Raw genomic sequence first — 16,421 nt, forward strand, 5'->3', positions numbered from 1 at the left:
CACAGACAGGGACACGGGGACTCATGACAGTGACGCGACTGGCCCTTTGATGCTGTGGAGTGTGGGATCAACCCAGTTCGTGTGCCTCGTAGGCACGGCTGTCCCATACCTACACCCGGAATCCTGATCTTGGTCCCCACCGCAGGCGCTTCCCTCCTGAGGGGTCCCCTGGCCCCCACCTGTCTCCAGCTGGTGGCCTCAGGGGTGTAGAACTCCAGAGCGAGCAGCCCGGCCCGAACCATGTTGAGCCAGTTCACGTAGATCACATCCTCCGCGTCGGCCCCCTCGAAGCCGAAGATCCTGCGGGGGGACAAACGGGTGTGTGTGTGAGGCTGCCTGGACACCCCCCCAGCACCCCCTCCATCCACAGAAAGCCCCCCCACTCCGAGCCTGCTGCTCGTACTCCAGCACTTGCGGGTTGAGGCAGAGGTAGAGGCCCACGCTCTCGGCCCGGCACTCTTCGTAGCTGGAGGCGATGGTGCTGAACTTGCTGTCCCAGGTCTCCCCGCTCCGGTACCAGCTCTGAATCTGGGAGGGGAGGCCGGGGAAGCAGGCTCAGGGTGGGGGTTGCCACTCCCCCAGGCCCCCCCAGAACCCCGGGGCTCCGCTGAGGCCGCCCTCACCTGCTCCCCCGTCTCTGGGTTGATCACCGTCTCCTGGTCAAAGTTGAATGCTCCCTTCTCATCCTGCAGGGCAAGAGTCCCAGACATGGGGAGGTGAGGGCTAGGTGCCCCTGCCCAGGGCCAGGCCGTCAGCCTGGATCCAAGTGGCTCGGAGCGGCAACAGGGAAGCAGGGAGTGGGTGGCAGGAGCAGCAGGTCCACTGAGACACCACTGCCTCCAAACCTGAGACCTGTGACACCTCTCAGATGCCCGGAGGAGGGAGAAGCAGGGACACCTACCCCACTGCACAGAGAGTGACACTGTGCACCAGAGGTGGGGTATGTGCCCAAAGCCACATAAGGACCCGGACCCAGCATCTCAGACCCCAGCTGGAGTGGCCCAGTGGGTGGGCACAGTTATCCCCAGTTTACATGACAAAACAGAGGACCAGAAAGGTGCAGTGACTTGCTCAGGGCCACACAGCTGGTGAGAGGGAGCAAGGACTTGGCCCCAAGTTTCCTGACTTTCTGGCCCCTCTCCTGGCAGAGGAGGCTGCAGCATGGGACCGTGCCTTGAAAGCACCACCGTCACTGTCCACTAAGCAGTGTGCTAAGCCTCTCTTGCGCACCATCCATCTCCTCCTTGCAGCCACCCTCCAAGGACATTTCTGTTGTGACCCCATTGCACAGAGGACGAAAATAAGGCTCAGAGACAAAGAACCGCACCGTGGGATTAGGGCACACACATCTGTGTGCACAGTCTCTTGACAATACCCATTTTGGGGGGCCTATGGGGTGCCAGGCAAGTCCCAGGGCTCTGCTTTCATTGCTCACAAAAGCCCTGCAGAAGGAATCAGGAAGCCCATTTAACAGATGGGCCAAGTGAAGCTCCAAGGGAAGGGAGCTGACTTCCCCAGGACCTCAAAGCCTGGATGAAGCCCGACGCCACGCTGCTCCACCAGCTACACTCTGGATCCTTCTGATGTCCAGGCCCAGGCCTTCCCCATTCGAGGAGCCAGCCCCACCCGACAAGGAGCAGGCCCACCAGAGCCCACACTCTCTGACTGCCTCGCCCCACCCGCCCCCAGTCATCTCATCCACATGGGCTCTTCTCGGCCCGCCAGAAAGGCCATCTTCTCTTATTGCCCGAGCAGGTGCCAAGGGGGCTCCAGCCACTCTGCCAGGTCAACAGGAAGGGGCAGCTCTGGGGAGAAGGCCTCCCTACAATACCTGGGAAGGACAGGCTCCAGGCAACAGCAGTGCAAAGAGACAGTGCTGCAGCCTCAGGACTGGGACTGTCCAGACTGCCCGCTCGGCCTCCCTACCCCTGGGTCACACCCTCAGGACAGGCTTCCCCGGCATGAGCCAAGCCATTCCTCCTGTGCAGGCCACTCTGTGGTGGGGGGACCTCGGCTGGACTGTCCTGCAGGTCCCACTCCATCCGTAGAGGTCCTGAGACATCTGGAGGAGGTGAGACCTGAGGGCAAAGCCTGGTGGGGCTTCAGCCCGGGAGGCTGATGATGGAGGAGGGCTGTGAGCAGTCTGGCCCGGGGCAGACTCCTGCTGGCACCTGGGCTGGCCACCATGTTCTTACCTGCACGAAGAGCTTGCCGCTGCCGTGACCCAGCAGCTCATGCAGCCCCACCTGCACATCAAAGGAGGGCCCTTTCCAGCGGATGTACAGGTCCTGCCAAGACAACCAGAGAGCCATGCTGTCCACTGTCCCACCAAGGCCACCCGGCCTGCTGACACCCCCCGTGCCAGGCCGAGGGCCCATCATGATAACCATATTTGCTAAAGGCCTACTACCCGCCGACTCCACCCTGGGCACCACAAAGCCCATCTCATCCCGGCAGCAACCCGTGAGGCAGGGGGTGCCTCCACTGAGAGTTGGAGAAACAGGCTCCAAAGACACAAGGTCACATGGCTGGGAAGCGCCAGAGTCAGGAAGGAAGCCGGCTTCTTTGCTCTGCACTGGCCTGTCTGCCTTCCTGCATCAGCTGAGGTCAGGCCGGGCCCAGCATGGGCCCCTCGGGCTGCGGGTGCCCACCTTGTCATCCTCTTCCAGGAAGGTGAGCTTCTCCCGCTGCGTGGCATAGGCCACGGCCAGCACGTTCCCCAGCGACACGTTCTTAAAGCCTTCCGTCTGCCGCAGGTCATCATCTGGAGGGGGCGGGGCGGGGACCGGAGGGAAGGAGCAAAGGTCAAGGGTCACAGACAAGGAGACTGACAGGCTGGGATGGTGAATGGAGCAGGGTGATGTGGGGGGGGTGCGCGTGCATGGAGGGGAGGGGCGGCTCTAAATGGAGTGGGGGGGCGAGCTTGGGGGACACTATCGCATTGAAGGGGCGGGGCCTGAGGACGCTCACAGTTGGGGATGTTGATGCCCGCAGGGATGCCGGAGCCAGCGAAGGTGAGAACATCCAGAGAGGTGAAGTCGGGGGTGAGGAACTTGTCCTTCTCGAAGGCTGGGGGCCAGGGCAGCTCCTTCAGCAGCTGCTCTGCACTTGCCACCAGCCACTCAAACTTGGCACTCATGGCCTTGTTCACCATGGCCACAAAGCCTGCAGGGGAGAGAGCAGGCCGTGGACGGCAGGGCCCGGATGGATCCCACACCCTACCAACCCCCCTAACCCTCCAGTCATGGTGCATGCAGTGGAAGCCCACCGGGTGCAATGACCTGGGGATGGCCACTAGGGGGCGAAGTGACTCAGCTCTGGGCCCTGCCCTGGTGGAGGTCAATGTTTGGGGTGGGTGGGGTACAGAGAGAAGGCTTTGCTCAGTAACAACGAAGACGGATTTTTTTTTTTTTTTTCTTTTTATGGCCGCACCCTTGGCATATGGAAGTTCCCAGGCTAGGGAATCAGAGCTACAGCTGCTGCCTAACCACAGTCACAGCAACACTGGATCCTCAACCCACTGAGTGAAGCTAGAGATCGAACCCACATCCTCAGAGACACTATGGTCAGTTTTTTTTTTCTTTTTAGGGCCACACCTGCAGCATATGGAGGTTCCCAGGCTAGGGGTCAAATCAGAGCTACAGCTGCCAATCTACACAACAGCCACAGCAATGTCAGATCTGTGGTGTCTGTGACCTACACCACAGCTCAGGGCAACGCCGGATCCTTAACCCACTGAGCAAGGCCAGGGATGGAACCTGCATCCTCATGGATGCTAGTCAGATTCGTTTCTGCTGAGCCACGACAGGAACTCCCATGTCAGGTTCTTAACCCGTGAGCCACAATGGGAACTCCTGAGAGGGATCTTAAAGGAGTTTGTGGGGAGTATGGTGGGTGAAGGGGAGAGGATCAGATAGATGCCCAATGGAAGGGACGACATGAGCAAGAAAAGATGCTCTTCCTGTGGGGGGCGCTGTGGGCCGTCCTGCGTGGCTAGAGCACCTGGCTTGTGTGGTGTGAGGCTGCTGCCCAGGAAGCCTGGGACTGATCCTTTTAGATTTAATGCAGTTGGTCTTCCTGGTTCCAAACAGTGTTTCCAAAATCGTACTCATTTTCTATGAGGGCCTTCATAAAGAAAGAGCTCCCTGGAGTTCCTGCTGTGGCTCAGTGGGTTAAGAATCCCACTGCAGCAGCTCTGATCACTGTGCAGGCTTGAGTTTGATCCCTGGCCTGGCTCAGTGGGTTCAAGGATCCGGCATTGCTATAGCTGTGGCATCGGTTGCAGCTGTGGCTCGGATTCAATCCCTGGCCTGGGAACTTCCCATGGGTGCAGCCATGAAAAAATTTTAAAAAGAAAAAGAAAGAGCTCTCTGGCCAAAGAGGTTTGGGCAATGCTATATACTCTTGTCTCCAACTTCTTAAAGGTTCCTAATGCACATTGGCATATTAATGGTACTGGAAAGTCTGTGGAGACTCCCTGCTGCTTAGCACTGAATTGATATAATTCTTGCCAACCTTGCACGGACTACGCCCTGGAAGGCCCTGGCCTAAACAGAAGAAGGGGTCAACCTTAACCTGGCCAAGCATGGGCTTGGCACAGCCTCCCTGTCTGGATCCACGCTGTCTAGCAGGATTATCATACCACGGCAAGAATGAGGGTGATTAAAACGGCAAAGAAGGGAAAGCAATCTAAATGTCCAACAACTGGGGATTATTAAATAAATCAGGGGACAGCTATACGACGACGGCACACCAAGCAGCTGTTAGACATAGAGTACAGTTTCAAATGCTGCGGGAAGTTATTTACACTGTACATTAAAAAGATGTGGGCATTCCCATCGTGGCGCAGTGGAAACAAATCCGACTAGGAGCCATGAGGTTGTGAGTTCAATCCCTGGCCTTACTCAGTGGGTTAAGTATCTGGCATTGCCGTGAGCTGTGGTGTAGGTTGCAGATGCGGCTCGGATCCTGCATGACTGTGGCTGTGGTGTAGGCTGGCAGCTGTAGCTCCGATTTGACCCCTAGCCTGGGAACCTCCATATGCTGTGGGTGCGGCCCTAAAAAAAAGCAGGAAGAAAAAGGGTGTGGTAGGTTTATATGTACTGATGCAAAAAGATATCCCAGAGACATCAGGAAGTGAAAAAGGCAAGTGACAGAACGATGCATAGAATATAATCTCACGTACCTGGATGAGTTTAAAGGAGTATGTGTGTGTGTGTGTGTGAGAGAGAGAGAATGCCAGGCAAGGGTCTGGAGGATGTGTCCTCAACTGTGAACTGTGGTGACCTTTGGGGGGAGTGGCACAGAGGGGGCAGTAACGGAGGGACTTCACATTTCATCCTACATAGGCCTGTATTGTTCCAATTACTTACAACAAACATGGAATTTTTTTTTCTTTTTTTTTTTTTTTAGGGCCACACCTGCAGCATATGAAGTTCCTGGGCTAGGGACCAAACCGCCACCACAGCCGTAGCCCGAGCCACAGCAGTGACAACGTTGGATCCCTGCGCCACCAGGGAACTCAGACAGGTGAATTTTTTTTTTTTGGTCTGTATTTTCATAATGTTTGACATGAGCATGATCTACTTTTCCAATAATCACGAGTCACATAAAAAGGGGGGAACCTCTGGGACTGAGGTTGCTGAGAAGGCCCTGGGGTCTTGGCCCTCAGAGCAGGCCTGGTGAATCAGAACCCGGGCAGGAAAGCTGCAAGCGTGCACACCTGTCTGACCCTCAGGCCCTAGGACTGCCTGTCTGTTAAGCCTCATCCCTGGGCCTGGACCTCTGGGCTCAGATCCAGGCACCTGTGGGCGGCTGGGGCTTCCCTCTCGCCTCCCAGGCTAACCTCTCTGGCTTCTGGCAGCTGGATGTTCCAGACGCTACGTCCAGGGGCTGGGAAGATGAGGCTGTGCAGAGACAAGTCTGAAGCCCCAGGCCAGCTGCCCTGCCTGCACTGCTGGGTCCCATAGGGGCTTGTGCACGAGGGCCGAGGCGGCCTGCCACCTGCCCTGGGATGACAGCAGCTGAGTCAGGTTCACGGTCACGGTGTTAATGCTGCTCCCGTCTACCCAGCACCATTTACATGCCTGGCACCAGGCTGAGCTGTCTGTATCAATACCCCACTTCCCAGGACACCTGGTGACGGATGTGCAGAGGTGGGGTTAACTGGCTCAAGGTCACACAGCCGTTAAGTGGCCAAGTCGGAGCCTGGACCAGATACCTGAGGCAGCACAGCAAAGTGGCTCAGAGCCAAGGTGCCTCAGTTTCCATGTCTGTGAGATGAGGACAGACATTCTCATAGGATGATGGTGTCAAAAGAGCTAGTGTGGGTAGGTGTCCGGCCCGTGGCAAGCCATCAGTGGGGGTTGTTATTGCTGTTATTACTGCTGAGGGAGGAAGGGGAGGAAGAACCCTCAGGAGACAAGGGAAAGGGTTTCTGACCTGACCTCCTGCCTCCCAGAAGTTACCTTCAAACTCTCCGCGGGAACCAAAGGGGTCTCGGTAGCTCTCGATGAACCCGATGTAACTGGGGGAGAGAAGGGCTGAGATGGAGGAGGGGCCCGCAGGGGGCCGGAGGCAGGGGGGCACGCGCAGGGGTGAAGGCTGGCGCCTCACCTCTCCACGATGGGGCCTTTGTCCTGGATCCAGAAGCGAGAGCCCTTCTTGTGGGCCTCGATGGAGCCCTGGGTGAAGCTTTCTATGTACTGGGCCAGCATTTGCTCCTGGTGGCTGTTGGCTGCATACGTCTGGGGGTGAGCAGGGCGTGGTCAGCCTCGGGCCGCCCGCCCATCCCATTCCCCCCTTTCCTGCCAGAGGGGCCTGGAGCCGCACGCCCCTACCTTGGCTTTTTCCAGGTGCTCCACCACCTTCTGGAGGATGGGTGCGTAGTCCCCCCGCGTCACCCGGAAATCACTGCCCTGGAATTCGTAGCTCTTCAGTTTGGAAGTCATTTCAGTGTCCAGACTAGGTTCTGAGGAAGAAGGATCATCCAGGGAAAAGACTAGGATAAGATACCCAGCAGTCTTCTCACTGCGAGACTCTTACTCTAAGGTCTTCCGTGGTTCCCTATCATCTACGGAAATTAGGATACACTTTCATCTTCAAAAACAGGAGTTCCCCTGTGGGTCAGTGAGTTGAAGATCTGGAGTTGTCACTGCTGTGGCTCAGGTCGTTGCTGTGGTATGGGTTCTAGCCCTAGCCCGGGAACTTCCACAAGCCATGAGTGCAATCAAAGAGAGAAAATTCGGAGTTGCCATCATGGCACAGTGGAAACAAATCTGACTAGTATACACAAGGATTCGGGCTCGATCCCTGGCCTCGCTCAGTGGGTTAAGGATCCAGCATTGCCGTGAGCTGTGGTGTAGGTCACAGATGTGGCTCAGATCCGGCATTGCTGTGGCTGTGGCGTAGCTGGCGGCTACAGCTCCAATTTGACCCCTAGCCTGGGAACTTTCATATGCCGTGGGTGCAGCCCTAAAAAGAAAAAGAAAAAATTAAAGATATATATTCCATAACATGAAATGTTCTAAGTGATTTATATGTGTTAACTCAGGTAAGATTCATATCAACTCTGTGAGGAGAGGGAAATTATTATCTCCATTCTACAGATGAGGACACAAAGGCACCAAGAGGTTAGGTCAATTTTCTAAGGTCACACAGCAGCAGAGCAAGGATTCAAACCCAGTGTGGCAGAAAAGGTTAGCCATCCCCTAAATGTAACCACAGTGGTTTCCACATAAGGAGGCAGGAGGGTGAAAGGAAGCAGGAGATGTGAGGAGAGGAGAAGAGGCAGACGTGGGGAAGGGGCCATGAGCCAAGGAACGCAGGCACCTTCTAGAAGCTGAAAGAGACAAGCAAGGAGCAAGGAGACAGATTTCCCTCGAAGGCTCCAGAAGGAAATGGAGTCTTGTCTTCTTTGGGGGGGGCACCTCTGCAGCACATGGAGGTTCCCAGGCTCGGGGTCAAATCGGAGCTACAGCTGCTGGCCTACACCACAGCTCATGGCAATGCCGGATCCTTAACCCACTGAGTGAGGCCAGGGATCGAACCTGCGTCCTCATGGATACCAATCAGGTTTGTCACCGTTGAGTCACAACGGGGACTCTGGAAACAGAGTCTTATTTCAGACTCTGGATCTCCAGAGCTGTAACAGAATAAATTTGTGTTGTTTTATGCCACTAAATGTGTGAAGATATGTGGGATACTAAAACTGTTGTGTTTTGCCTGTTGTCTCTGATCCGTAAAATACACTTCTAGTTAAAAAAAAACAGGTGGCCACAGTATCTCCCATTTCCCAGTGTGACCTCCCCCACCAGGACATGGGGCTCTACCCCCTCCTCTTGAAGAGGGGCAGGTGGGCTTCCGACCACAGCGGAAGTGACCCCATGCGACTGCCGAGGCGAGGTCATCAAGGGCGACCCAGATTCTGCCTGGCTCTCTTGGGATGTTCGCCCTCAGAGCCCAGCCACCGAGAGCAGCACGAAGAGGCCGTGTGGGGTCTTTCAATCAACAGCCCCAGCCGAGGTCCCAGCCGACAGGTGACATCTACCACTGGCTGTGAGGGGGAGCTGGCAGATGAGTCCAGCCTCAAGCTGTTGAGTAACCCCCAGCCTGTCTTCCCACCTGAGGTCTCATACGTGGTCATCTGGAGACAAGCTATTCCCAGGATGCCCCATCCAAATTCCTGACCCGGAGTCCGTGAGCATGAAAAGGTGGCTTTACATCACTAAATAAATGGGGACATTTGTGGAGTTCCTGTTGTGGCACAGCGGAAGTCCATCTGACTAGCATCCATGAGGATGCCACAGGTTCGATCTCTGGCCTCACTCAATGGGTTAAGGATCCGGTGTTGCTGTGGCTGTGACGTAGGCCGGCAGCTACAGCTCTGATTTGACCCCTAGCCTGGGAACCTCCATATGCTGCTGTAAGTACAGGCCCAGCTCACATTCCCACGTGATCTCTTCCTGCTCCCTTGAGCCCAGTATCCTTTTCCCTGGTCAAGTTGAACTGCGTACTTGCTGGACCCTAAACTTCCCACCCACCCTGCTTCCGCTCACACACCGAGCATCTCAGTACCTTCCACGGCCCGGGTGCTGGGGAGACACCAGTGAGGGAGGCACAGCGCCTCCTTGCAAGGGGCTTGGAGTCAAGAGGACAATAACCAGGAAACTACCGGGTGTGCTGATGGGAAAAGAGGCTGTGGGAAGTCGGGGAACGGCCCTGGGGAAGGTGAGGTTCAAGCCCGGCCATCAGGGTGGGAGGGGAGGGCGGATGTCCCAGGCGGGAAGGAGGAACAGAATGTGCAAAGGCCTGGAGAGGATATGAGAGAACATGGGGCTTCAGGGAACCGGGAGCTGCTGAGCATGGCTGTGGCACAGAGTCTAAGTGGGGGGCTGGGGGCTGGGAGGTGGGAGGTGGGTGGGGAAGGGAGGGCCAGGTTACAAAGGTCCTTATAGGAGTCTGGATGCTTCTTCTTCTTCTTCTTTTTTTTTGAAGTTTTGGTTTTTAAAGCTCTCTCATTTGTTTTTTTCTGTTTGTTTGTTTTGTTCTGTTTGCTTTTTTAGGGCTGCACCTGTGGCATATGGAAGTTCCCGGGCTAGGGATTGAATCAGAGCTGCAGCTGCCAGCCTAAGATAGAGCCACAGCAATGCTGGATCCGAGCCGCATCTGCAACCCACACCACAGCACACAGCAACACCAGATCCTTAACCTGCTGAGCAAGGCCAGGGGTCGAATGCACATCCTCGTGGATACTAGTGGGAGTCTTAATCTGCTGAGCCACACCGGGAACTCCCTATTGCCACTGGTTACATGGATCATTATCTTCTGTGCCACTGCCTGGGGGGTGGGGACCACGGCCAACACAACACGTGGCTCCCGTCAGGGGCTGCCAGCAGTGACACTTATCAAGTGGAAGGGAGGCCCCTCCCCTGCCCTCTTGTCTCCCCTTATCTTTGCATCACAGGACCTCACAGGAGCACCACATGCTGAGCGCCTCACGGCTCATCACTAACCCCTGCCCTCCATTCCCGCCCCCTCCCCCCTGGTCCAGGAACACTGAGGAGGGAGGAGAAGGGGCTCACCTGTGCCCAGCACGGAAGCCAGGCGCACCTCGTAGTGGGGTTTCCCATCCTGGTCGACCTCCTTGAAGAGCCGTGTGTTGTAGGCACTGAGATTCTGGAAAAGCCCAGGGCAGGGGTTTGGGGGAGAGTAAGTCCAGAGAGGGCTGTGGGGCAGGGGGAGAGAAAGTGGGTCCACCAGGGAGGGAGGGTCCAGAGGCAAAGCCAGAGGGGCTCCTGGGAGAACTGCCTGAGTTGTCTGGGAGTGGGGAGGGCACAGGGCAGACAGGCCAGGGCAGACTCTGGCTCTGCTCAGTACACTGACCACTAAGTATGTCCTTTTTTTTTCTTTTTCTGCTTTTTAGGGCCGCACCCTTGGCATATGGAGGTTCCCCGGGCCAGGGGTCAAATCGGAGATGCAGTTGCCAGCCTACACCACAGCCATAGCAACTTGGGATCCCAGCCGCATCTGTGATCTACACCACAGCTTGGGTCAACACCGGATCCTTAACCCACCAAGCGAGGCCAGGGATCGAACCCACATCCTTATAGATACTAGTCGGGTTGATGACCCACGGAGTCACAACGGGAACTCCCCCTTTTTTATTTTTTGGCTGCACCTGCGGCATGCAGAAGTTCCCAGGCCAGGGACTGAACTGGCGCCGCAGCTGTGACCTGAGCCACCAGAGAACTCCCAATTGAGCACTAACTTTTACTAAGCATGTGCCAGATACTTCAGGATCTCAGCCGACCTGGGCTACGGGAGGCAGGCCCCATTCCACAGATAAGGAAACTGGTCACTGAGTGGCTGAGCTGGGAGTTGGAACCGACACTTGGACGTCAGAGCCCAGTGAAGCCGCTCGGACGCTCTAGGTCATCCTGCCTTGAGGCTCTGGCAAAGCCCTTCAGCGGGGGGTGGGGAGGGGCGGCTCCATCAGGGCACCCATGGGGGCATCTTCATTCAAGCCAGGCTGACCTTTAGGCAAGGGTTCCCATCTTCCCCACCCCAAGACCCCAAGATGCCAGTGCCTCTGGGAGACCCAGGAGTGGGCGTCAGTGCCAAGAGGACCCCAACACCACTGCCCCAGTTCCCCAACCCCCAAACCTGTGAGTCCAGAAAGTCTTGGGCCAGTTTGGCATCTTCCATGGTACAGTTCCCAGAGAAATAGGTGGTGATTCCCTGTGGGGGGGGGCAGTGGGAAAGAGGAGTGGCTGGGTGGGTTGGGGGGCTGGGGGGAAGCCTGTGAATTCCTCAGCCCCTCCCCCCACCACCTCCAGCCTCGGGCTTCCTGCACTTCCTCTCTCGGCCGCCTCCACGGCCCCTCCATCTCCTTCCAGGGGAAGAAATGATAACGCAAACCACACACAGAGGTCCATCTCCAGCTCCTCCCAGGCCGGCCCGCCCCTAAGGTTTGCCGCATCCCTCACCCCACACAGCTCTCAAGCAGCCTCCAGGGGGGGGAGCCTGGGGCCCCTCCTTCCCCCCACAACCCATCCCCAGCTCCCTCCAGCTCTCTCCTGCCTGCCTACGGCACACAGCATCCCAGGATGTCAGGACTCTGGCAGCGGGGCGCTCAGAAAGCATCCCATCCAATCTGCTTACAGCTGACGACACTTGAGGCCCGCAGCAGAGAACAGCTGTGCCCAGGTGTGAGGGACAGTCCACGGCCCCCCATCGGGTGCCCCCTCCCTAGTGGCCCTTAAGGATGCCCTCTGCTCCCCAGGGCTGTTGCGGCCTTACCTCCTTCCCCAGCCCAAGGTGTCGAAGCCTGGATTCCAGAGAGAACATGAGCTCCCCGCAGGTCTGCCAGAGGCCCCTGACTTCCTCCGGGTGCTGTTGCGCGGCCTTACTCCCCAGGATCACACGTTCCAGCTTCTCCTGCAGGGGAAGGGAGGCCCTAGGCCTGGCCATACCACCCAAACCTGCCTCCTGGAGCCCCCACCCCTACCCCAAGCTCTTCTCCCACAGTCTGGTCCAAAGTGTAGTCGACAGACCAGCAGCACAGCCTTGGCCAAGAAACCCAGACTCTCCCGCCACAGGGCAGGTCAGAAGCTGCGTTTCAACAAGACGGCCAGGCAATTCGGGAGCAGTGAGGGCTGAGAGCTGACATAGAGCTGCCTCTGTCCCACATGGGCCCAAGCCTCGTGGTCCCAGAGACGGACTCCCCGAGGCTCCCCAGCTGTCCCCAGTGGTGACCACCAGGCTCCACTTCTGCAGCACCTGACAGCACACAGGGCCCTTTCACAGCCTCCCCGCTGTGGGTCAGCACAGTCAGAGGTGGCTGCTGCTCCCAGGAGCCTGTAGTGACAAGGTCAAGACTCCGCTCAGGGCCCGACTCCTCCTGGGGCTCCATCTGCTGCCTGCCCCTCACCCCACTATCCCCCAATGGCCCACCTTCCCCAGCCCTCCTCAGCTCACCTTAGGCAGGTTGGGGACAAACTTGGTGTCGCCGAAGGACTTGTAGTTGCCCATGTTGGAGTAGACGCCCGCAGCGTAGACCAGGAACGCCTGCGGAGAGGTGGCATGAGAGGCCTGGAAACACAGCCTCTCAGCCCCTGGAGAGTGACACCCCCGAAGGTGTCCTGCAGGTGTGGCTGGGAAATCTGGGGGTAGGATCCACCTGCTCCGAGGCCCCAGTCTGGCTGCAACATCTTTACACTCTTTGTCCAGCCAAACTGGTCTGACAGCCTCCGGAGACACCCAAGCCCTGATCCACAACTGCCCCCTTGACATCAGCACCCTGTCCGCCACCTGAGGCCATCTCCTAGGACCTCTGAAAGCCTGCGACCTGCCCTCGGCCCTCAACCTGGCAGGAAGCCAACACCAGAAGCATCAACCGTTCGGGCTGGAGGGGCCATGGCCAATGACTCGTTTGCTTCTGCTGGACCAAATGTGGTCTCCCTTCCTCTAGCAAGAAGGCTTCACATCTTCCCCCAACTCCAGGGGTGGGCACGGGCCCAAGCTCCCTACCAGGAAATCTCCAGTGGCAAAGAGCCTCTACGTCATACCAAGAATCATCAAGCCTGAGGCCCCTGGAGCTCCCCTACCTTCGTGAGGAAAGCAAGCAAGCTGAGAGATGAAGACCGCATTGCATGCGACGGGATCACAGAGCCCCTGAATCTAGCCATGCCTGAAGCCTCCCTAGCCCTGGACTTTTCAATTATGTGAGCCAATAATTCTCTCTTGTTTAAAACAGACTTTATTCTATAGAGCAGTTTTAGGTTCACAGCAAAATGGAGCAGAAGATACAGAGATTACCCCAAAGCCCCCTACCCCCACACAGGCAGTCTCTCCCATTTCAACATCCCCCATTAGACTGGTGCATTCTTACAACTGATAAGCCCACCCTGACAGCTCATCACCAAGATCGCAGTTTACATTAGGGGTCACTCTTGGTATTGTACCTTCTATGGGTTTGGACAGATGCATAATGACACCTCTCTATCATTATGCACGATACATTACTCTGCATCATGCAGGGTAGTTTCAGTGTCCTAAAAATCCTCCATGGAGTTCCTGCTGTGGTGCAATAGGATTGGAGGCGTCTTGGGAGAGCTGGGATGAAGGTTCGATCCCTGGCCTGGCATAGTGGGTTAATGATCCAGGGTTGCTGCAGCTGCGGTGTAGGTTGTGACTGTGGCTCAGATCTGATCCCTGGCCAGGGAACTTCATATGCCATGGGGTGGCAACAAAACAAAACAAAACAAAACCCTCTTTGTTCTGTCCTCCCTCCCAACGCCAGGCAATCACTGATCTTTTTACCATCTCTACAGTCTTGTCTTTTGCAGAAGTTGGAATCATAAGCACGTACCCTTTCTGACTGGTTTCTTTCACCCAGTAATATGCATTTAACTTTCTCCAAGCCATTTTATTTTTTTTTTTCTTTTTCAGGGTCCCTGCTTTCAAAAGTCACTACATTTCTATCTATTTTATTTCACTATTTTATTTCCTTTCCTTTCCTTTCATTTTTTTGGCTGTACCTGCAGCATGTAGAAGTTCCCAGGTCAAGGATTGAACCTGTGCCACAGCTGTGACCCAAGCTGCAGTGGTGATAATGCTGGATCTTTAACTGCTAGGCCACCAGGGAACACTTCTCCATGTCTTTTCATGGCCGGGGAGCTCATTTCTTTTTAGCACTAAATGATGTTCCATTGTCTGATGTGCCACGGTTTGTTTATTGATTCAGCTACTGGAAGGACATCTTAGTTGCTTCCAAGTTTTGGCGATTATGAATACAGCTGCTATATGACAGTTCCAGTGGTGGCTCAATGGGTTAAGAATCCAACTACCATCCATGAGGATGCGGGTTCGATAGCTGGCTTCACTCAGTGGGTTAAAGGATCCAGCGTTGCCATGACCTGTGGTGTAGTTTGAAGATGCAGCTCAGATCTGGCGTTGCTGCGGCTGTGGTGCAGGCTGGCCGCTGCAGCTCCAATTTGACCCCTAGCCTAGGAACTTCCATATGGCGAGTGGGTGGCCCTAAAAAGACCAAAAAAAAAAAAAAAAATTCACTTGCAGGTTTTTGTGTGAACATAAGTTTCACTTCAAATTTTCACCTTGGAAAATACTAAGGAGCACGACTACTAGATTGTATGGCAGGAGTATGTTTGGTTTTGTAAGAAACTGCCAAACTCTCTTCCAAAGGGTTTGTACCACTTGGCATATCCACTAAGTTCTTAGTGCTCCACATCCCTGCCGGCATTTGGTGTTATCAGTGTTTTGGAGTTTGGTCAATTTTAGTCAACTTTTGAGTACTACCATATATGATCCAGCAATCCCACTCCTGAACATCTATCTGAAGAAAACAATAACTTGAAAAGATACATGCACCCCAGTGTTCATTGCCGCACTATTTACAATTGCCAAGACATGGAAGCAACTTAAATTTCCATTGACAGGAATGGATAAAGTAGATGTAGCAAATATATACAATGGAATATTACTCTGCCATAAAAAAGAGTGAAATGATGCCATGTGTAGCAACATGGATGGACCATGTATCATACTAAGTGAAATAACTCAAAGACAAACATTATATGATATTATTTATATGTGGAATCTTAAAAAAGGATATAAAACAGAGTTCCCGTCATGGCTCAGTGGAAATGAATCTGACTAGTAGTCATGAGGACGCAGGCTTAATCCCTGACCTTGCTCAGTGGGTTAAGGATATGGTGGTGTTGCTGTGAGCTGCGGTGTAGGTCACAGACGTGGCTTGGATCTGGCATTGCTGTGGCTGTGGTGTAGGCAGGCAGCTGCAGCTCTGATTCAACCCCTAGCCTGCAAACCTCCATATGCTACAGGTACGACCCTAAAAGACCAAAAAAAAAAAAAAAAAAAAAGGATATAAATGAACTTATTTGCATAACAGAAACAGACTCATAGACTCTAAAAACAAACTTAGGGTTATCAAATGGGACAGGTCAGGTGAGGGATGGACTGGGGGTTTGGGACTGGCATATGAACAATGAGGCATATGTAATGATTGGCCAGTGGGGAACTGCCGTATAGCACAGGGAACTCTACCCAATATTCTGTGATAATCTATATGGGAAAAGAATCTGAAAAAGAGTGGATGTGTATATATATATATATAACTGAATTACTCTGTTGTAGAGCAGAAATTGTCACAACATTGTAAGTCAACTACACGTCAATAAAACTTTTTTAAAAAGAGACTATTTGGAGTTCCCGTCATGGCGCAATGGTTAATGAAACTGACTAGGAACCATGAGGTTGCAGGTTCGATCCCTGCCCTTGCTCAGTGGGTTAACGATCCGGCGTTGCCGTGAGCTGTGGTGTAGGTCGCAGACACAGCTCGGATCCTGCGTTGCTGTGGCTCTGGCGTAGGCTGGCAGCTACAGCTCCAATTCGACCCCCTAGCCTGGGAACCTCCATATGCTGCAGGAGCGGCCCAAGAAATGGCAAAAAGACCAAAAAAAAAAAAAAAAAAAAAAAAAAAAAAGAGAGAGAGAGAGAGACTATTTTTGTTTCATTGTATTGCCTTTACTCTTTGTCAAAGGTCTGTTGACTGTATTTACAGGGGTCTATTTCTGGGCTCTCTAGTCTATTGTACTGATCTATTTGTCTATTATTTTACCAATACACACTGCCTTGATTGCTTTAGCTTTATAGTAAGTCTTGAACTAGATTAGTACCAGTCCTCCAACTTTGTTCTTCTCCTTCATTATCGTGTTGGCTATTCTGGATTTTTTTGCCTCTCCCTGTAAACTTTAGAATCAGTTTGTTTATATCCAAAACAAACTTGCTGGGATTTTGACTGAGATTGGATTGCATATATATACTACATTGGGAGGAAGTAACATCTTGACAATATCAAATCTTTCTAACCATGAAAATGG

General features: G+C 54.3%; 1 protein-coding gene across 7 annotated transcripts in view; it reads right to left on the bottom strand.

The window, feature by feature from the left end:
• DPP3 (dipeptidyl peptidase 3) overlaps nt 1-16,421 on the bottom strand; it is a 40,769-nt gene that overhangs the window by 14,936 nt on the left and 9,412 nt on the right. For all 7 annotated transcript variants that reach the window (XM_005654654.3, XM_005654655.3, XM_003353753.5 and 4 more), the window contains 13 exons: nt 12,478-12,567; nt 11,800-11,937; nt 11,164-11,238; nt 10,083-10,176; nt 6,840-6,970; nt 6,616-6,746; nt 6,468-6,526; nt 2,971-3,165; nt 2,652-2,764; nt 2,196-2,288; nt 624-686; nt 404-528; nt 180-300 (listed from right to left, as the gene is read on the bottom strand). In XM_005654654.3, the coding sequence (XP_005654711.1) occupies nt 180-300; nt 404-528; nt 624-686; nt 2,196-2,288; nt 2,652-2,764; nt 2,971-3,165; nt 6,468-6,526; nt 6,616-6,746; nt 6,840-6,970; nt 10,083-10,176; nt 11,164-11,238; nt 11,800-11,937; nt 12,478-12,567 (1,428 nt within the window). The remainder of the gene's footprint in view (nt 1-179; nt 301-403; nt 529-623; nt 687-2,195; nt 2,289-2,651; nt 2,765-2,970; nt 3,166-6,467; nt 6,527-6,615; nt 6,747-6,839; nt 6,971-10,082; nt 10,177-11,163; nt 11,239-11,799; nt 11,938-12,477; nt 12,568-16,421) is intronic.

The sequence above is a fragment of the Sus scrofa genome, chromosome 2, assembly GCF_000003025.6.
Source record: "Sus scrofa isolate TJ Tabasco breed Duroc chromosome 2, Sscrofa11.1, whole genome shotgun sequence".
Taxonomy (NCBI): domain Eukaryota; kingdom Metazoa; phylum Chordata; class Mammalia; order Artiodactyla; family Suidae; genus Sus; species Sus scrofa.